Source organism: Ascaphus truei, chromosome 2 (genome assembly GCF_040206685.1).
Source record: "Ascaphus truei isolate aAscTru1 chromosome 2, aAscTru1.hap1, whole genome shotgun sequence".
Lineage (NCBI taxonomy): Eukaryota > Metazoa > Chordata > Amphibia > Anura > Ascaphidae > Ascaphus > Ascaphus truei.
In genome coordinates, this window is record NC_134484.1 from 412,649,603 (window position 1) to 412,667,730 (window position 18,128).

At 40.8% G+C, this 18,128-nt stretch overlaps 1 protein-coding gene and 1 long non-coding RNA gene across 3 annotated transcripts; one reads left to right on the forward strand and one right to left on the reverse strand.

Moving 5' to 3' along the window:
- Positions 1–5,158: 5,158 nt before the first annotated feature.
- On the forward strand, positions 5,159–17,809 carry VIM (vimentin). Its single transcript, XM_075587500.1, has 9 exons — positions 5,159–5,840; positions 7,730–7,790; positions 11,874–11,969; positions 12,133–12,294; positions 13,564–13,689; positions 15,230–15,450; positions 15,579–15,628; positions 16,327–16,412; positions 17,413–17,809. Exons 1-9 carry the CDS (start codon positions 5,290–5,292, stop codon positions 17,452–17,454), a joined length of 1,395 nt encoding a protein of 464 aa, XP_075443615.1. The 5' UTR covers positions 5,159–5,289; the 3' UTR covers positions 17,455–17,809.
- On the reverse strand, positions 6,848–9,805 carry LOC142487726 (uncharacterized). 2 transcript variants are annotated; one of them, XR_012799292.1, is made up of 3 exons: positions 9,632–9,805; positions 8,626–8,709; positions 6,848–7,420 (listed from the first exon to the last, which is right to left on the reverse strand). It is a non-coding gene; the product is annotated as an uncharacterized LOC142487726 (long non-coding RNA). The 2 variants fall into 2 exon arrangements; XR_012799291.1 differs by having other exon boundaries at positions 6,848–7,897.
- Positions 17,810–18,128: the final 319 nt, after the last annotated feature.

An 18,128-nucleotide genomic window follows, 5' to 3' on the forward strand; every position in this document is an offset into this window, starting at 1 on the left:
GTTTTAGGAGATGGGAGGGAATGGGGTCAAGAGGGCAAGTGGTAGAGGGAGAAGAGGCGATCAACAGCGACACATCCTCCTCTGAGACAGTGGAAAAAGAGTCAAGGAAGGCAGGAGGAGAGTTAGAAAGAGGTGTAGGATGGGAAGAAGAAACAGAGGGGATGTTCTGACGTATGGATTCCACCTTTTCCTTAAAATAGTCAGCAAAGTCCTGAGCGGAGATGGAGGAAGGAGAGGCAGCTGAGGGTGGTTTGAGTAGAGTATCAAAGACAGAGAACAGTCGGTGTGGGTTAGACTTGTGCATGTTGATTAGTGCAGAAAAGTAGGCTTGTTTAGCTTGCGAGAGGGCAGAGTTGAAACAGGATAGCATAAATTTGTAGTGAAGGAAGTCTGCGAGAGTGTGAGAATTCCTCCAGAGGCGTTCAGAGGAACGAGTGGAGGAACGCAGCATGCGTGTGTGGGAATTTAGCCAGGGTCTAGGGTTAGAAGGGCGAGTGCGGCAGAGAGAAAGTGGGGCATGTAGATCAAGAGAGGAGGACAAGACAGAGTTGTAGTTCCTGACCAGGTTGTCGGGGTCTGTAGCAGAGCTGAGAGAGGAGAGGGAGGAGCGTAAAGTGGACTCAAAGTCAGGTAAGTGAATAGAGCGCAGGTTTCTGCAGAACCGGGGTGTAGATGGAGGTGGAGAAGGGGAGAAGCGAGATAGAGAGAATGAGATGAGATGATGGTCAGAGAGAGGAAAAGGGGAAATGGAGAAATCGGAGAGAGAGAAGTTCTTAGTGAAAACCAGGTCTAAGTAGTGGCCATCCTTGTGGGTGCTGGCTGCAGTCCACTGTTGAAGGCCAAAAGAAGAGGTTAGAGAAAGAAAGCGGGAAGCCCAAGGGAGAGAGGGGTCATCAATGTGGCAATTGAAGTCCCCAAGGAGAAGAACAGGGGAGTCTGAGGAGAGGAAGAAAGAGAGCCAGGATTCAAAGTAAGAGAGAAAGGCAGAAGGGGGGTGAGTAGAGGTAGGTGGGCGATAGATGACCGCCACATGAACAGGGAGAGGAGAGAAAATCTGGACAGTGTGAGCCTCAAAGGAGGGAAAAGCAAGAGAGGGAGGAATAGGAAGGGCTTGTCTGTTTGGGAACTGTTAGGATATTCAAATCCCTGACATTATTAAAGTTGCGACCTATTTTTCTATACAAGGAGTGCAATCCGGAGATCTGGCGTGACGTCTCTGTCACGCAATTGTGTTTTTCTATGGGAACTGACACTTCCCTGCAGCCGGAGAGAACTGTAAATGCAGATCTGTGGTTAGAGTTTATTCACCGGCCCCCAGGAGTCCTCGCTACTGAGGCCCTCTATGGCATTCCATTTTTATACTTTGAAGCTTAAATTGGACTCCCGATACTCCTCTCCTCTTGTCCTCCTGGAACCTAACCTTCTCAAACCTTCCCCCTCTCTAATACACTCCCCGTGAAGTCATGATCCCATGGCAATACAGGGTGGGGCCCAATACACTCCAACTTTCTAGTAACCCTAGAGGGAGGTGGGTTACACACATAATAATGACACCCCTACAATACACACACATTCATTACACCCTCCATAATACACACACAATAATTACACATCCCACAATCAACACACAATAATTAAACCCCCACAATAAATACACAATAATTACCCCCCCACACAAATAATACTCTCCCACAAAACACACAATACCCCAACAATACATACACTATAATACCCCCTCACAATAATACCCCCACAGTACACACACAATAATACCCCCCACAATACATACACAATAATAACCCCCTACAATACATACACAATAATAACCCCCTACAATACATACACAATAATGTCCCCCCACAATACACACACAATAATGCCCCCCCACAATACACACAATAACCCCCCAATATACACATTAATACCCTCACAATACACACAGCAAAATAATATATTTGTGTATAAATTCCCTTGAATGATCTGGGGAAACGTTCAGACCCTACTGATGACTGCAACATGTAAACAATTCAACAAACTAATAAACACATAAGCTAGCAACAAGAACCTTTACTATTTATTTAGCTTAATCTTTATTAAGCTAAAAAGTTGAAAAACAATGAGGAAAAATGAAATGAAGGTATAACCTCTTCACTCAAATATACTTCAAATATTTGAGTGAAGAGGTTATACCTTCATTTCATTTTTGTGCATATGATATTCTAGAGGTATAATTAAAAGACCCTCATAAATATTTCTGTATCTGAGCTGGTAAAGCTTTTATATACAGTTCCCATTAGAGACAATTCAAGCAGATAAAAAAATAAATTTAAAAAATGTGTTCATATTTGCAGCCATTGATTACCTTTATTGAAAACTCATCACCTAAGCTGCAGATCGATTTGGTTCTCCTGTGAACGATCAGCAAAATCCTGCATTCCAGGGTTCACTAAATGGCTGCCTTTCAGGTTCAAATCAAACCTTCAGTTAGTGTACAGTAATTCAGCAGCTACAATGTATTCTTATATTACTAAGGTAACATTATCTATTGTTACAGTTTACAGCTCAAACTGCTGAGAATATTGGCAACAAATGATCACAAACAGAAAAATGTTACAAATATCTTGCACTGCTGGGGAGGTGAGCTAAAGCCTGCTACAGAAACCAAAAGATGCTCAGTGTATTAAAGTGCATTAAAAATTGGGGTAGTTTACAAGCTCACGGTGGCGGCGCAGATGCTCACTTCTGTGCGCGAACCCACGTGCACTACTGCAGCCCCAGCGATGCGTGCGCTAGCTCCAGGAGATGGATGGCGGCGATCGGGGGCATGGCGAACGCGTCATGGACGTGTCATGGAGCTTGTTCGCCCTCTTTGGCTGAACCAGCTCACTTGACGCTGTCGTCATGCGACTGCACCACGCAATTTCAATTTTTGTTGAAGTGTCGCGGGACTTAAGGAACTACCTTAGACAATCAGGTAAGAGTCCTTGAAGTGCGAGACGCCGCCACCGTGAGCTCGGCCTTAGCCATCACTACTAGTGGCTACTAGAGAGTATGAATAAATCTTATTATATTATCATTATCATTGGAGTGAAGGAAATAATATAAACAATAACTCTTTCTCCCACTGCAGATAGGAACCTTCCAACTTTATAACGTTGGAAAATACTTTAAAATGCCGCTTTTGTTCAATCTCACCCATTTCACTCACTACACATAGCACACCTACTGGTTCACTTTAGTAGCAATTTTAAGGGAATTCTTAATCAATTGATCAAATCACATACTTATGTTGCCCAGGGCTTTGATTTATTTTTAATGCTGGATGGAGTCCAAAGATATAAACCCCTCAAAACATCCCCTGTGGGAACCACTGACGCCCCAGAACCGTCTCTGATTAGTTGTTAGTTATGGGAATGCCTTGTCTGGTACCAGGAATAATGTGAAGGGAAGGCTCATTTCCAGGAGAGAGTTGGAAGCAGTTTTGTGAGGGCTGCAGGCAGCTCCCCCCGTGCTTGTTTTTTTGGAAAACCTCCCAAGTTTTCCCGCGCTGTGCAATGTCCCCGAGAAAGAGGGCTGTCCTCCTCAGAACAAAGAGCTGCCACACCTCGGAGTGACACAAATGTAGCAGCATCAGTGAAAATGGCAGACACTACCAATACTTTAGTCACAAAAATCAACCCCTTTGTTTTAACCTCTTGAGTGCCAGGGGTCCCTCTGACGCTCAATGAGTTACAAAGTGTCACCAATGAAAAACAAGACCCCCTTTTGGAATATTTTGACATAGAGTAAATATCAATGAATGTTCAATGTTGGTTCCCTAAGAGGTTTGTGGTGTTATTCACAGGGGATGTTCTCTCCTGCAACAAAGTATATGTATTGTGTTAGTTTCCTACTGAGACAATGTAGCATCCCTTCCGTGCCTGGGGCAAAGAAAGCGCACATTGCACTGTATGTCACAGTTTCGGGCAATGAGGCAGCAGCCAGGGTCTCTATTTTGCTCCCAGCTCCCAGCAAACAATGTGCGATCATTGCACAGTATCCGCAATGGGGGATGATGATGATGATGATGATGTGAGTGCAGCGATGGGCTGGGCCGCCTGGTCCCTGCTGCACCTCCCACTCTCCCCCCCCCCCCCCCCCCGCGCACGGAGGGAACTTTCATGGTCTCCTCCCTGCGGGTGCTGTGTCTGCAGAAACATTGCAAGGCTCTCTGCTCCCTTATATCCGACCTGTAGCGCGGTATAAAGCACAAACCTGTGGTGTCCTGGACAGTGACACAAGTTATAGACAATGTAATCCCCCTGCACTGCCCGGCTCCTGGGAGCCTGACAACGCCCAGTTGAGGTATATAGCCCAGATGAGGTATATAGGGCAGTCTGTAGGATGCATGCGTAACCGGGAGAGGAGGAAACCTTATCGTGTTATCTTCTCGTCGCCTTGGTTATAGTGACACACAGCCCTCTTCCGGATCTGGTACTTTTCTATGACTTCAGTAGTAATACATCTCATCTTGGCGATGGCCGGAGGGACCGGGGGATGCTCATGCAAGAGACACAGGCTTTTATTTATTTTATTTCTAACACGAAGCTGTAAACTCAAGCATCTGACAACAGCTTTGCACATATGTGTTTTAATCGCAAGTGTAACGTGTGCCCCCTTTAGGAAACTATAAAGCGAGGATTGTGCAAAAGGTCCAACTACATGTTCTCCCGTTGTCACCTAATGTCACATTTCCCAGATAACTCGATGAAGAATATGTGTGTTTGAATAACACAGGCATCGTGCTGCGGCTATGGGATGTGTGTGGGATGTGGCTGCCTTGTGATGCAGTGTAGCTCTTGGTGTCTCTATCTTTTTATAAGCCCCTCTCTGGTCAGCTGCAGGGAGCAGCAGAAAAGCACGCAAAGGGATACACAGTATCCCGCCGCCAGCCCGCCCAACAAAGAAACACACACACACACACACACACATATATATAATAACCACTGGGTGGGTGGTTTTGCACAAACTAGCGGATTGCATTTGCAGTGGAGTTGCATGGTCCAGCCCATCACACATTCCTAGTCCTATTGGCTAGGGCTGCTGCGCTGGGAGAGCCCATTGGTCGCCCCGAGGCATAGATCACGCTGGAGCCCCGTTATCTCTTGTATAAATACCACCCTTGGTGCCCACGTTCAGTCTTGCAGAAGCACTGACTGGGTCTACTTAAGAGCAACAGACCTTGCAAGCCCTGTATTACCATTTCCGAAGATTTACAAGAGAAAAAAAAGCTAGAGCGACGTTATCAACATGGCCAGCTCATCCTCATACAAAAGGCTTTTCGGGGGCAACACTAGATCAAGCGCAGGCTCTTCTGGAAACCGCTATGTGACTTCCAGCAGCAGGTATACCTCTTTGGGCAGTGCCATCCGCCCCAGCAGCAGCAGAATGTCCTACTCAATGAACTCTTCCTCGCCGGCTATATACACCAAGTCCTCATCCATGAGGCTGAGGAGCAGCCTCCCACCAGCCAGGCTTCATGACTCCGTGGACTTCTCGCTGGCCGATGCCATCAACCTCGAGTTCAAAGCCAACAGGACCAACGAGAAGGCTGAGATGCAAGAACTCAACGACAGGTTCGCCAGCTTCATCGACAAGGTGAGGTTCCTGGAGCAGCAGAACAAGATCCTGGTGGCAGAGCTGGAGCAGATGAAAGGCAAGGGGACCTCCAGGATTGGGGGCATGTATGAGGACGAGATGAGGGAGCTCCGCAGGCAAGTGGACCTGCTCACCACCGAGAAAGTCAGGGTAGAAGTGGACAGAGACAACCTGGGCGATGACCTCCAGCGATTTAGAGAAAAGTAAGACTACTTTTTTTTATTACCATGATGTATTTATGACGCGTGCTGTCAACTTGTAGTTTTATTGCATGTTTCATCCTCTTAACATCTCTCTACAAGTAATTGTACTTCAGAAACACTGATGTAGACAGAAGCAGTGTTCAAATGTTGTTGCTATCATCTGCATGATACCTCATGGGAGAAGAGAGACACATTTATTTTAATAATAATTCAGTTGTCGTTTGATAAACTGAGATACAGATCACTCAGTCTCAGATTCCGCAGTGGCCGAAGCTGGTACTGACTGCACAACTTGGTTACATTGTAGCCATTGTCTCACTCCCTCCACATACCCTATTATACGAGTTTAATATTGTACTGTACTGCAGAATGACTGGGATCCTAAACTCCCCCCCCCCCCCCCCTGGATTTATAAGTCTTTAAGTAGCTGCCAATGCTTTTATTTTAATTGCTCCATTGAAAGGACAGGACTGTTGGAGAAAGAACATTTCTAAAAGTGTGATTCGGGACATGCTTTAACTCCAGATGTGCTGGATGGAGAGGAGACCCCTTCCTACCCTTTATAACTTAAGTTACTAGGTCTCGTGATATATTGGTAAGTGGAGATATCTGCGTAATGGGTATCTCTACATGCTCTATACAAGTGACAGATACATATTTTAATAACATCTGCTTGAGGAGTTAATTAATTGACTCACATAAAAATGCTTTTGCAAAAAAAAAAAAAATCTTTCCCCGTTATCCAACAAACTCTGTAACTCTGTCTTGCCAAGAGATTATTAAAATATCTAGGTCAGCCTGTTGCTGCCCATTTGAGTTAAATGTTTTGGCTGTGGACAAGGAGCAGCTTATCCCTTCTTGTTTAAATTGCTGGTCCAGCATAAACGATGAAAAAGTCCATCCATGCAAGATAATACAAGGGCAGGGATCCGAAATGAGCAGGGAATGAGAGTTTTAGGCTCTTATCCAGCAATGGGCAAGATCTTGGCTTTCATAGAATTTCTGCTATCTGGCTGTACAGTACATGTGGATGGGTGTGGCAGGCCATGCGAACTGAATATTGGCTCCATTGTAGACTCAATACAGCTGTAGGATGTGAGGCTTTGAGCATGTTTTATTGAAATTATCAGGGGATTTGTTCTTTCATCAACACGGATAGTAAAAAAAGAATTTCTGAGGTGGATATTGTATCTGTATCACTGTATCTCAAAGTCTATCTATTGTCTTGACTAATAGAGTACAGTGCCTACCCCCTTCTTCATTCTCAAAAAGGGCTGAGCTTGATTTTACATACTGTTAGGAAATCAGCATACTTAGATACAAAATGCGTGGAACAATACTAGTGTTTAAAAGTGGGACAATGTGAATCTTTAAGCAAGTGGACAAAGTTTGATAACACTTTTAATGGACATATCCTATAAGCAGTGTTCGACAAACCTATACATTTGCACGCCCTGGGCGAGTGGATTTAACATTGTGGCGATCTCCTATTGGCCCAAGCAGCACACGTCTGGTACTAGGTGGCGAGTAGATTTTTTTTGTTCGGTAAGTAGATTTTTTGGTGATTTGTCGACCACTGCCTGTAAGAATATGTAAAGTATAAAAGAATATAAAAGTTCACATTGCATATTTTAGAGAAGTAATACTCAATGTCTCTGAACACGATCACATTTTAATAGCTGGTAATACACGATTAACTAGCTCTTCTTGAAGAAGTGGCAGCACGTTTTAAGTAAAATCAACGGTTTGCCAGTAAAGATTATATACATACAAATAGCTATATATCATGAGTACAGTGTTGTCACAGTGCTGTGAAACGTTGGTGATGACTCCGTCCACCTTAAACTTATTATTTGCCATGTTCATCTGAGATTTCTTGCTGTTTTCAGACTGCAAGAGGAAATGATTCAGAAGGAAGAGGCTGAAAACAACTTGCAGTCATTCAGACAGGTTTGTGGCTTTTGAAATATATTTCTCTTGCAGGAAATGCTCTCACAGACTCCCCCTTTCCTCCCTGCATCAGATGACAGTCTTGCTTCCATTGTTCTGAAAGCCACCTAGTGGCAAAGGGGAGAACATTTGCAATGCATTTTAAACCATTCAAGCACTGAACGAGTTTTTATTGTCGGCCATGGGAATACAAGTCACATGAGTATGAGTGGTAATAGAGAAATCTTATTATAAACGATATTATTTGAAAGTATTTCCTGTTACTTAGGATTTCTATCTGCCGCCCACCACGTATCCTCGCTCAATACCATTTCAGGAGGTCTGATTTATTTGTATCTTTACTCTCACTATTTTTTACATTGATTTACCACTGCAGTATGCAGTAGTATTTAGATAGTTCTGAGTTTTCACATTTTGTATTTCCATGATAGTTCTTATTTAAGCCATTCATGCCCCTGGAGCCAGTTTTCTTGTTAAAAGCACATCTTACTAACTCAAAGAATGAGCACTATGATTCCTTTGAGAAAGTGCTTTATCTCTGGAGTATAAAGCACTTGGACACAGATGTGCCACAGGGTTACCCAACACCTTCTAATTATCATTCTCAAATAAATATTTGTTCCAAAAATGTTTTAGCTGCCTGTAAGGGATATTTTATTCTGACACCTGTGAAAACCCTTGGGGATCCTGGCACAAATTCATAGGCTGTGAAATGAACAAATTCAATATAAAACACAAAGGCCTTGTGTGCATTGGACGTCAGATTCCGTATTTTAACATTCTCCTGCCTTCCCAAATGTATATCTGATGACATTGCACCTACTACAACACTTACAAAGTGCATAAGTAATCTGGAAGAAACTCAAATAATGCAGGGTTGAGCTGTATATTTCTCTCAGGCCAATACATCTGGTGTTCCCTGGTGAGAGAAGGGTTTAACATTATAATAAAAACATTTATTTCATATAGCGCTTTTCTACCAATGGAACTCACAGGGCTTCACTATTACAATATAGTGTGTGGTAAGCAGCATTTTACATTGGCTTTCTATAGACACAGTTTCTGCCTAGAGGATTTTATAATATATGTTTTTGGTGCCTGAGGCACAGGGAGATAAAGTGACTTGCCCAAGGTCAAAAGGAGCTGACACCGGAAATTGAACTAGCCTCCCCTGGTTCAAACTCGGCACATTTTGATGATTAATTGTGATGCAGTATTATGTAATTCTGTTGGCGGCAGACAGCAAAGGTTTTTGAAAAATAAAACTACTTTTGTTTTTGGAAAAACAAAGGTCTTCATTTGTTTTTCATGTAGAGAATGCCTAAAATAGAATGTATCACCCTATTGGGCCTAAGCTGAAAGGAGAGCTATTTGTGTGATCATGTGGAAAGTTCACAGGCTCAGCCTTTTCTTCCCTACTGCCATTCCTTCAGACAAAAGAGAAACCCACCACTACACAACACAAAAGTGCTTCACATTTGTAATGGATTCTAGTAATGGTAAAATGGGGCCATCTGTTTCCTTTGCTGACCAGCATTAATGGTTTCTCACGGCATCACTACGGAATGCAGATACAAGAATTATACCAAGTGCCATGGCATTAGATTGAAATAATAGCTGTCTTTGTACTCCAATGGTATTTCTTGCTAGCAGCATTTTTATTGCATGTGCAATGGTAGGAGAGAGACCTGTTTTTTTTTTTTTTTTTAACACAGCAGCCGTGTGTTGCAACAAATACATTTCTTTGAAAAAAATTTCATACAGTTCAACAAATCACACATTTAAAGAGTTAACTTTTGCAAAAGTGCTTTGATTCTTGTATATGTATATTGTTTTCTTACCTAGTTAATTTACCTCTGAAATGGGACACTCAGAGACTCAATAAACGGTTGTGGGCAGGAACCCAAATGCTTTTGCATAGCGTTAGAGAGCATATTTAGGATTGTGAGGCTAGTTTTGTGAAAAAAATTGGAAGTTATGCATTCAAGAGATAAGTGATGAGGCAAAAACCTCCCAACTATAACAAGTGTTACTTAACCCCATAAGCACACACGGAGGCAAAAGCACATTGCAGAGTAAATTATTATCATGGAATATACATGTTTTCTTTATTTCTTTATGTCTTGTTATATGGTCAGTGACTAGTAATCTGCTTTTAGTTCTCTTTGACCCATTAAAAGGAAAATAGCCTATGACATTCATATTTGCAATAGACATAGACATGGTAAGACAGCTTATAACAGGGGTGGCTAACTCCAGTCCTGCAGGGCTACTGATTGGACCAAGGAGACCATCCCTACCAGAGGGTTTGAGCAGGGAGTTACAGCTTTATTTTTTGTATCACCGTTTGCACTATGTATTATTGATTTAATATTTGCACAAACACTTTTTATCACCTGATTAAGTTGTAAGAGCGCCTATTTATATCACTTGTTTGCATCACCTTTGCTGAAGCAGGGATATCCTGAAAACCTGACCTACTGGTGGTCCTTGCTGCATAATTAATGGAAAACAGCTCTTTCTAGCACCATTGCCTCTTACTAGGGATATAACACCTAAATAACTTCCATAACCTAATGGCTGACACGTTATACAATGTGTAAAAGTTTTTTAAGTACTGCTCTGTCATATGTAATGCATAAAGGAAATACATCCTTATACAGTACATCTAGTATACAATCAGTGTACATTCGCCCATTGCAGTGGGAAAATAAGTAATTGTCAACAGGTTACCTTTTTCATATGCAATAACACAGTTATGCAAGGAGTAAGAAGACTAAAGGGGTAAATGAATTGAAAACCAATACTTTCTTTGGGGACTCTAAATTATGGGGCACACTGAGTTGTAAAGTGAAGGGATAAAGTTTTTTTTTGTGTGCTCAGTCTCTCAATGAGCTAATGCAACAGTGTAAAGTTACTAAGCACATGGGTCTGAAAAAATCTTTTTTAATGATGCAGATATAATATACAAGCTAGTACCGAATGATAATAGGAAAACATGTAATAGCCATATTTTAGTAAATTTGTTAAATTATCATAGAGAAGAATCTATCAACAAACATTTCATCAATGTGACCTATCCTGGGGCCACTGCTTAGGAAAAATATTGAAGATCTTAACTTCACATACATTTGCAAAATATGATATATTTTAATGTCTTACTAATGAAGTATTTTCTGATGCTTAAGTCGATATGTGTATATATTACTATACTATGTACAATTACACATTATGTGACATATAATACGTCGGTAGTGGAAGCTAAACTGAACATTATGTATTAAGGGTGGGTACAATGGTTAAAATGTTTTTGAAATTGAACTATATATATATATACATATATATATATATATATATATATATATATATATATATATATATATATATATGTATATATATATGTTCATATATATATGTTCATATATATAGAGATAGAACTGTATATAGAACTGTGTGTGTATATATATATATATATATATATATATATATATATATAAACACACACACACACACACACACACACACACACACACACACACACACACACACACACACACACACACACACACACACACACACACACACACACACACACACACACACACACACACACACTGGAGGTCCAGGCGCATAAATCCCTACCCTCTAGCGCCTGTGCTGTGCACAGTGATGACTAAAGTGTCAGTCACCGGAGCTACCGGCAACAGTGCTCCCAGCGACACCAAAGCCAGATCTGGCGCTCTGGGACTGGCGGCAGTGGTGACTACCAGGTCAAGTAATCGCCACTCAGTTAGAGCCCTTCTGTACTCTTAATGCACACTGTGGCAGGGGGAGGACTCTGTGTGTGTGTGTGTGTGTGTGAGAGAGAGGGAGCGTGTACTCACTACTACTAGCTAGGCTCTGCTAAAACTTGTATTTATATTCCTTGACACTTTTGCAACAATGAGAAGACAAACATACCATTACAAGCACTATTTGTATACTTAATTCTTTTAAACATTTATCAATACATAGAACCTTTACTGTTGGCAGCTTCAACTAAATACTAAAATCAATGGTCTTGTGTTTTCTCTTCATAATCAGGATGTGGACAATGCCTCTTTGGCACGTCTTGACCTTGAGCGCAAAGTGGAGTCTCTGCAGGAGGAGATAGTTTTCTTGAAGAAACTTCACGATGAGGTAAAAGCAGAATAAATCCTCAACTTGTCATTCTCATGTAGGTCATGCTTTCATAAAGTCTATTTCTTTCTCGTAATATTTACATTCTTAGATTTTAAGCAAATAAAAACACATGGAGCTTGCAGACAAACTGCATTTGGTTGATTTCTCTTTATTCCCCTAGGAAATACGCGAACTTTATGCTCAGATTCAGGAACAACATATCCAGGTTGACATGGATGTTGCCAAACCAGATCTCACTGCTGCCCTCCGCGATGTCCGTCAGCAATATGAAAATGTGGCTGCTAAAAACCTTAATGAGGCTGAAGAATGGTACAAGTCTAAGGTACATAATGAGAATGTATAGTTAACTATGTTACATACAGTTAAACTTTTCCTTGGAGCAGCCAAGATCAATTTGTATACTCAAGCATTGTTGGCAACTTTTAAGACCAAACGATGATATACTTACACCTTACTCTCTCGTAAATCTGTCTCAGCGTCTCTCCTCCTGAATTCCCTCTTGTGGCTACCTATCAAATACCGTATTATACACAATATTCTCCTCTCTTTAAGGCCACTCTTCTGCCCCTCCTTACATCTCAACCCTAATTTCCTACTGACCACTTACATTATAAGATTTTCGGGGCAGAGCCTCCTTTTGCTAATGTTACTTTTATATACTTTTATGTCTCAAGTGCATATTCTCATTATATGTTATATTATTATGTCACATGTATTACTGCTGTGAAGCGCTATCTACAAAGATGGTACTATATCTGGGGGGCGGGAGATTTTTCTGGGGGGGTGCGGCGGTTGCAGAGGCCCCATGCTCTTCCCCATGGTATTTAAATTAAATGCCGGGGGATCGCGTGAGGCCTCTGCAACTCTCTACTTACCATGAGTTAGCCGCTCTGTGATGCATCACCATGGCAACGCCGCTGGGCCATGTGATGTGACGTCACATGCGTCCACGCCGCGGGTCACATGACCCCGCAGTGTCATTTGATGCAGCTCCAAGGTGGGGTGGGGGGGCGGTGGGGGGAGCAACGAGGCAGGCAAGACGGGGGCGCAGCAGCAAACGTTTTCGCTCCCCTGCACTATATAAATAAAGATATAGATACACACATGCGTGCTTACATACAGTAAATATTCATTGAAAGTTTGCAAGTAGTGAAATGCAGTTTAGTGCAATAGTTTCTGTCCATTTTGCAGCAGACATCAGCCACTGTATATAAATGATCCCATTCATTTGTCCCTTTCCCCCCCCCCATTGTTGTGGGAAATTGACTTGTAAAAAGGAAAATATATATGTTTATTTCATATGCTTTTGTACCTTTTGCTGCCACAAAGGCCAACAACCTACAGCAGATAATTAAATTGCTAGTCCATATGAATGAATTTCATTTTAACTAATATATTGGCCAAAGCATTAGGAACTCTGAAATAATTGTAAGTCAAGTTGCTTATTTACCCATATTGTGTAAATGTTGGTATTTGGAACAAATCACATAATCTTAATGGGTAAAAAGTTCATATCTGTAAAACCTAAGACCGCATGAAAGTAACAATGCCACCACAAATGCAAAATGTAATATAACGTATATCTCTATAGTTTGCTGACCTTTCTGAAGCTGCCAACCGCAACAATGACGCTTTGCGCCAGGCCAAGCAAGAGTCTAACGACTACCGCAGACAGATCCAGTCTCTGACCTGCGAAGTGGATGCACTGAAAGGAACCGTGAGTAAAGCGTCACTATTTAAATGAAATACAATTGAGACAGGACAAGCTATACTGCATGCACTGGCTTACTGGGGATGGATTGCATGCAGTGTCCGTTGGTAATGCAACTCCTCCTGCGTTTACTTATTATAGCTACCACTTAAACCACTGAACTTGTGGGAATGTAGGCACAGAAGTGGTTTTTCAGACGAAATACTTAATTGACATTTAAGTAGCATTGCATGGATATAAATAAAATTGCACCAATAGTACTTGCCATTTGTCTTCAGGAAGTGTGTTTAGAATGGGCTGTGTTGAGCCACACTGATATGTTCACTTTCTTTAAGGCTAGCATTTATGTTTTGTTCTGTTCTGCGCTGTTATATCCCTTTTAATGATGTAGTTGTTTGCAAAGTACCGCAGAAAATGTGCATGTAGGTTAAAAAAAGCCACACTGAAATTACTGAAGATTGCACAGGGCTTCCAAACGATGGGTTGAGTATTACTGGCCCTGACAAAACAGGACACGGTTTCCAGTTTTTCTTAATGTCTTCGGAGCAGTAATCTAGAAATCAGATTGTTCAATGTGCATGTGCATTCAAGTGCAAACATGTAAGCAAGATTTTTTTTTTTTTTAGCATTTTGTAAATACTGCACTATATGTGGTAATTAATAACAACTAGTGTTTATTGGTGTTTCCATAAGAATATTGCTTAAATGCAATATGAAGCACAAAATGTGTTTTCTTTAAATATACTCTAGAAGTGAAACTATTGGTCATATTAATTATGAAATAAGGCCAGTAAAAGGTTATTTACTCCATTGTTGCTCAAAAACCTTGGAAAAGAGCATGGCAAGACATGTCAGTGTGTGCCTTTTTTATTACATACAGTAGGTACCATAGATAATTGCCTGTGTTCCTTCCTTTAGAAAAGGCCATACTACAAAAGTCGTGTGTGCTCAGCAAGCACATTTTAAGTGAAACTTCTTTGTCTTTGGTGATTGTTTTGTCACAGATATTGTATTTGTGATGGTGATATTTTTAATTAAAATTCAAAACACAATGTCAGGGGGAAAACGCAAAGAAGTTTGACTTAGAACGCATGTGCTCGGCAAACACCTCTGTTTTAGCTATTTGCACTTATATAGTTATACTGTCTCTGTGTGCGCATCTGTGTGTGTGTGTCTGGTGCCTGCCTCTGTGTGTGTTTGTGTGTGTGCCTGCCTGTTTATGTGTGCCTGCCTCTCTGTGTGTGTGTGTGTGTGTGTGTGTGTGTGTGTGTGTGTGTGTGTGTGTGTGTGTGTGTGTGTGTGTGTGTGTGTGTGTGTGTGTGTGTGTGTGTGTGTGTGTGTGTGTGTCTGCGTTACGGATTTTCATTACAAGGTAAGGATTTTTTCCCATGAAAACCCTGTAGGCGCCAGCAAAGAAGTTTCACTTCAAAAACTAGGACAGAAAGACACACGTAGCCATAAGATTGAGATAATTCTGTACTTCAGAAGGAAAACATGTGTTATGAAGATATCATACTTATTTTGGAAACGTTGTCATTTCTCGTAGAATGAATCTATGGAGCGCCAGATGCGTGAAATAGAAGATAACTATTCTCTTGAAGGTAACGGCTATCAGGACAACATTAGCCAATTGCAAGAAGAGATCCAGAACATGAAGGAGGAAATGGCGCGTCACCTGCGCGAGTACCAGGATCTGCTGAACGTAAAGATGGCCCTAGACATTGAGATTGCCACTTACAGGAAACTGCTGGAGGGAGAGGAGAGCAGGTTAGTTTCAGCCTTATACAAAGCTGCCTAAACAGGTTAACTACAGAGGTTCCACAACCTCTTCCACAATATGATTATTTCACTTACAACCCTTTGCTGATCTATAATTTCTTTCATTTTTTTTGCAGGATTACTGTACCTGTTCATTCTTTTGCTTCAATGAACATGAACATGAGAGGTAAAAACAACTTCTTGTTATCACTAATGATTAATAAAAGAATTGTCAAAAGTATGAAACATTCTTTTTTAATACCTGCAGCTTAATCCTTACAGAAAAGTCCCAGACAGACCCACACAAATGCTTTAGCGGTTTTGTAGGTGCATTCAAAGGCGTTTGTTCGCGTAAAATAAATTGCATTGTTTTTGTGAACGATTATAGGCATGTGAGGCTATGTATCGGAGATTCCCTAATAGTAAGGCAGCGCAATATGGTGGTAAATAACTGCATCAGTTATATTGGCAAAAAATATGACATTGCTTGTGAATTTTCTATTAATCTTCTAAAATGTATCACTAAATGCAGAAGACTAAGGAGCTATGTAGCAAAGGTTAAAAGCGGATCAACTGATATTCAGAAAAATGATAAAAACCAAAGTTTCATGCTTTAGTATTATTCTGCATCCAGTACAAACTCGCTCTAATCACAGAAAGACTGATACATAAATTACAAATTGAATCAATAGTGTTGTGTGTTTCTTTAATCCATAATACCATCTTGAGGGTTAGCTTTGTAACTCTTATCTATTCCTCATCTAGCATTTGTTATGCTTATTCAAAGTGTTTGTTTCCCTCGCTATTTAATCATCGCCCTTTTTACTTCTTTTCTTTGGACCTATTTCCCCACTTTCTGTAACACTGCTATTATTTTATTTGTAGAAACCAATCTTGAGTCACATCCAATGTTAGACACCCATTCCAAAAGAACACTTCTGATCAAGACTGTTGAGACCAGAGATGGACAGGTGTGTATTCATTTGACTTTCTTCTGTGATCACAACATTGAATCTCCATGTAATTGTATGCACACATTGTTTTCACGATTTTAGTTTCTGAACATAGTACCCCAGGGGGGGAACCGCATTAATCTCAGGTTCGGGGACCCCCCTGCTTCCCGAGATACTTACCTCTGTAGGTGCTGCTGGCTACTTCCGGGTTATTATATATTTCCCACAGCACACCGGCCAATAAGAAGCTGTTGCGGATGATGTTGCAACTTCCTATAGGACCGAGTGCCGCATTTTGTTGACCCAGCAGGGGTTGGTACTGGGAGCACCTTAAATATATCAGAAACTAGGGGTTCCCCGAAGCTGAAATTAACGGGGTTCAGCTCCGGAGATACCTTGCTTCTCACCCAGGTTAGGTGGAATCACACATTTATATATTATACCATCGATATTTATATAATTCTTATCAAAGCACTTAGGTAATGCATCTTAATAGCATTAGAACATCCAAACAGAACACAACTAAGAATAAAGAGTTTACCAGGTACTACAGGGTAAACAAACAGCCTCCTGTCCAGAATCTAGCAGATATAGGAAAATACCTCCAGGCACTCCAAATGTCATTTGAAAGTTTCTTCATATTCATCAGACATGAAGGCATTTGTATACTGAAACGTTGGTCGGTATAAGATGTTTGTCTAATAAATATGAAGAAACGTTGAATTTCCTTTTGGAGTCCCTGGATGTATTTTCCTTTACCATTGATTTCATTTCATAACATTATAATTGACGTACTTGTTGTTTATTTGTAATATTATAGTCAGTGCTGCCTAATAGCACTTTGATTAATTTGGGGTAGTAAGCAGCCTTTTCACATTGATAGTTAGAGCTTTTTGGTAGAGAACAAGTCAATTGGAACTGCATTAATATACCCAGAGAACAAAGGCTATCTAGGTTTGATATTAAATGTGGTGGTCTTTAGCCAATGTAAATAATATATGTATATTTGTTTTGGCAGGTTATTAATTCAACTTCTCAGCACCATGATGAACTGGAGTGAAATCTGAATTTGTCTTTGTTGGAGCATTGTAGAGAACCTTTACCAGCAACATAATACCGTGTCCCCTGTTTTTAAACTTTGAAGAAAACCAGCTTTCAAGTGCCTTATGCAGTTTATTAGACAGCGCAAGATAGAAAGATATGCTAGATGATAATTAGTATTTTGGTTTTCGCAGATTGAAATCCCTTTTAAAGGACAGACAGTGTGTTTACTAAAGTCTAGTTTACAATGTAAAAGCAATATCTCGTGCCGCAATACTGTTTTTAAAGTTCTTAAATCCCAATGAAAAGCTTTTTATCTCCAGGCAATGTATGAGCAACCTGTCAGTGCTTCAATAAATCTTTAGAAACACAAATTGTTTAATGTACTGTTTATTTATTAGGCCTTTAAATCAGAAATCATTACCTTTTAACAATACTTCTTGGTATTCAAATATCCAGAGAATCCCTAAAGAACTACAAAACTCATGAAACCACCTTTGGAAACAGGTGCATAACACAACGGATTGTGCCTGTTCAGCGAAAATTCCATAGTGACTATTGCATCTTTCTATAGCTCATATTCCCAGCGCTGGAGAAGAGTTCAGCTCTATAGTGAATGGGACAAAAATCTTCTCCAATACGGACAAGCGGGTTCACAGGGTATTGAATAAGGATCTATGTTAAATAATGACC

Bases quoted from the DNA above. Each gene is read 5' to 3' on its own strand.
- VIM (XM_075587500.1), top strand. From the start codon at position 5,290: ATGGCCAGCTCATCCTCATACAAAAGGCTTTTCGGGGGCAACACTAGA. The intron at 5,841-7,729 runs GTAAGACTACTT...TGCTGTTTTCAG, and splicing joins CTCCAGCGATTTAGAGAAAA to ACTGCAAGAGGAAATGATTC. The intron at 16,413-17,412 runs GTGTGTATTCAT...TTGTTTTGGCAG, and splicing joins TTGAGACCAGAGATGGACAG to GTTATTAATTCAACTTCTCA.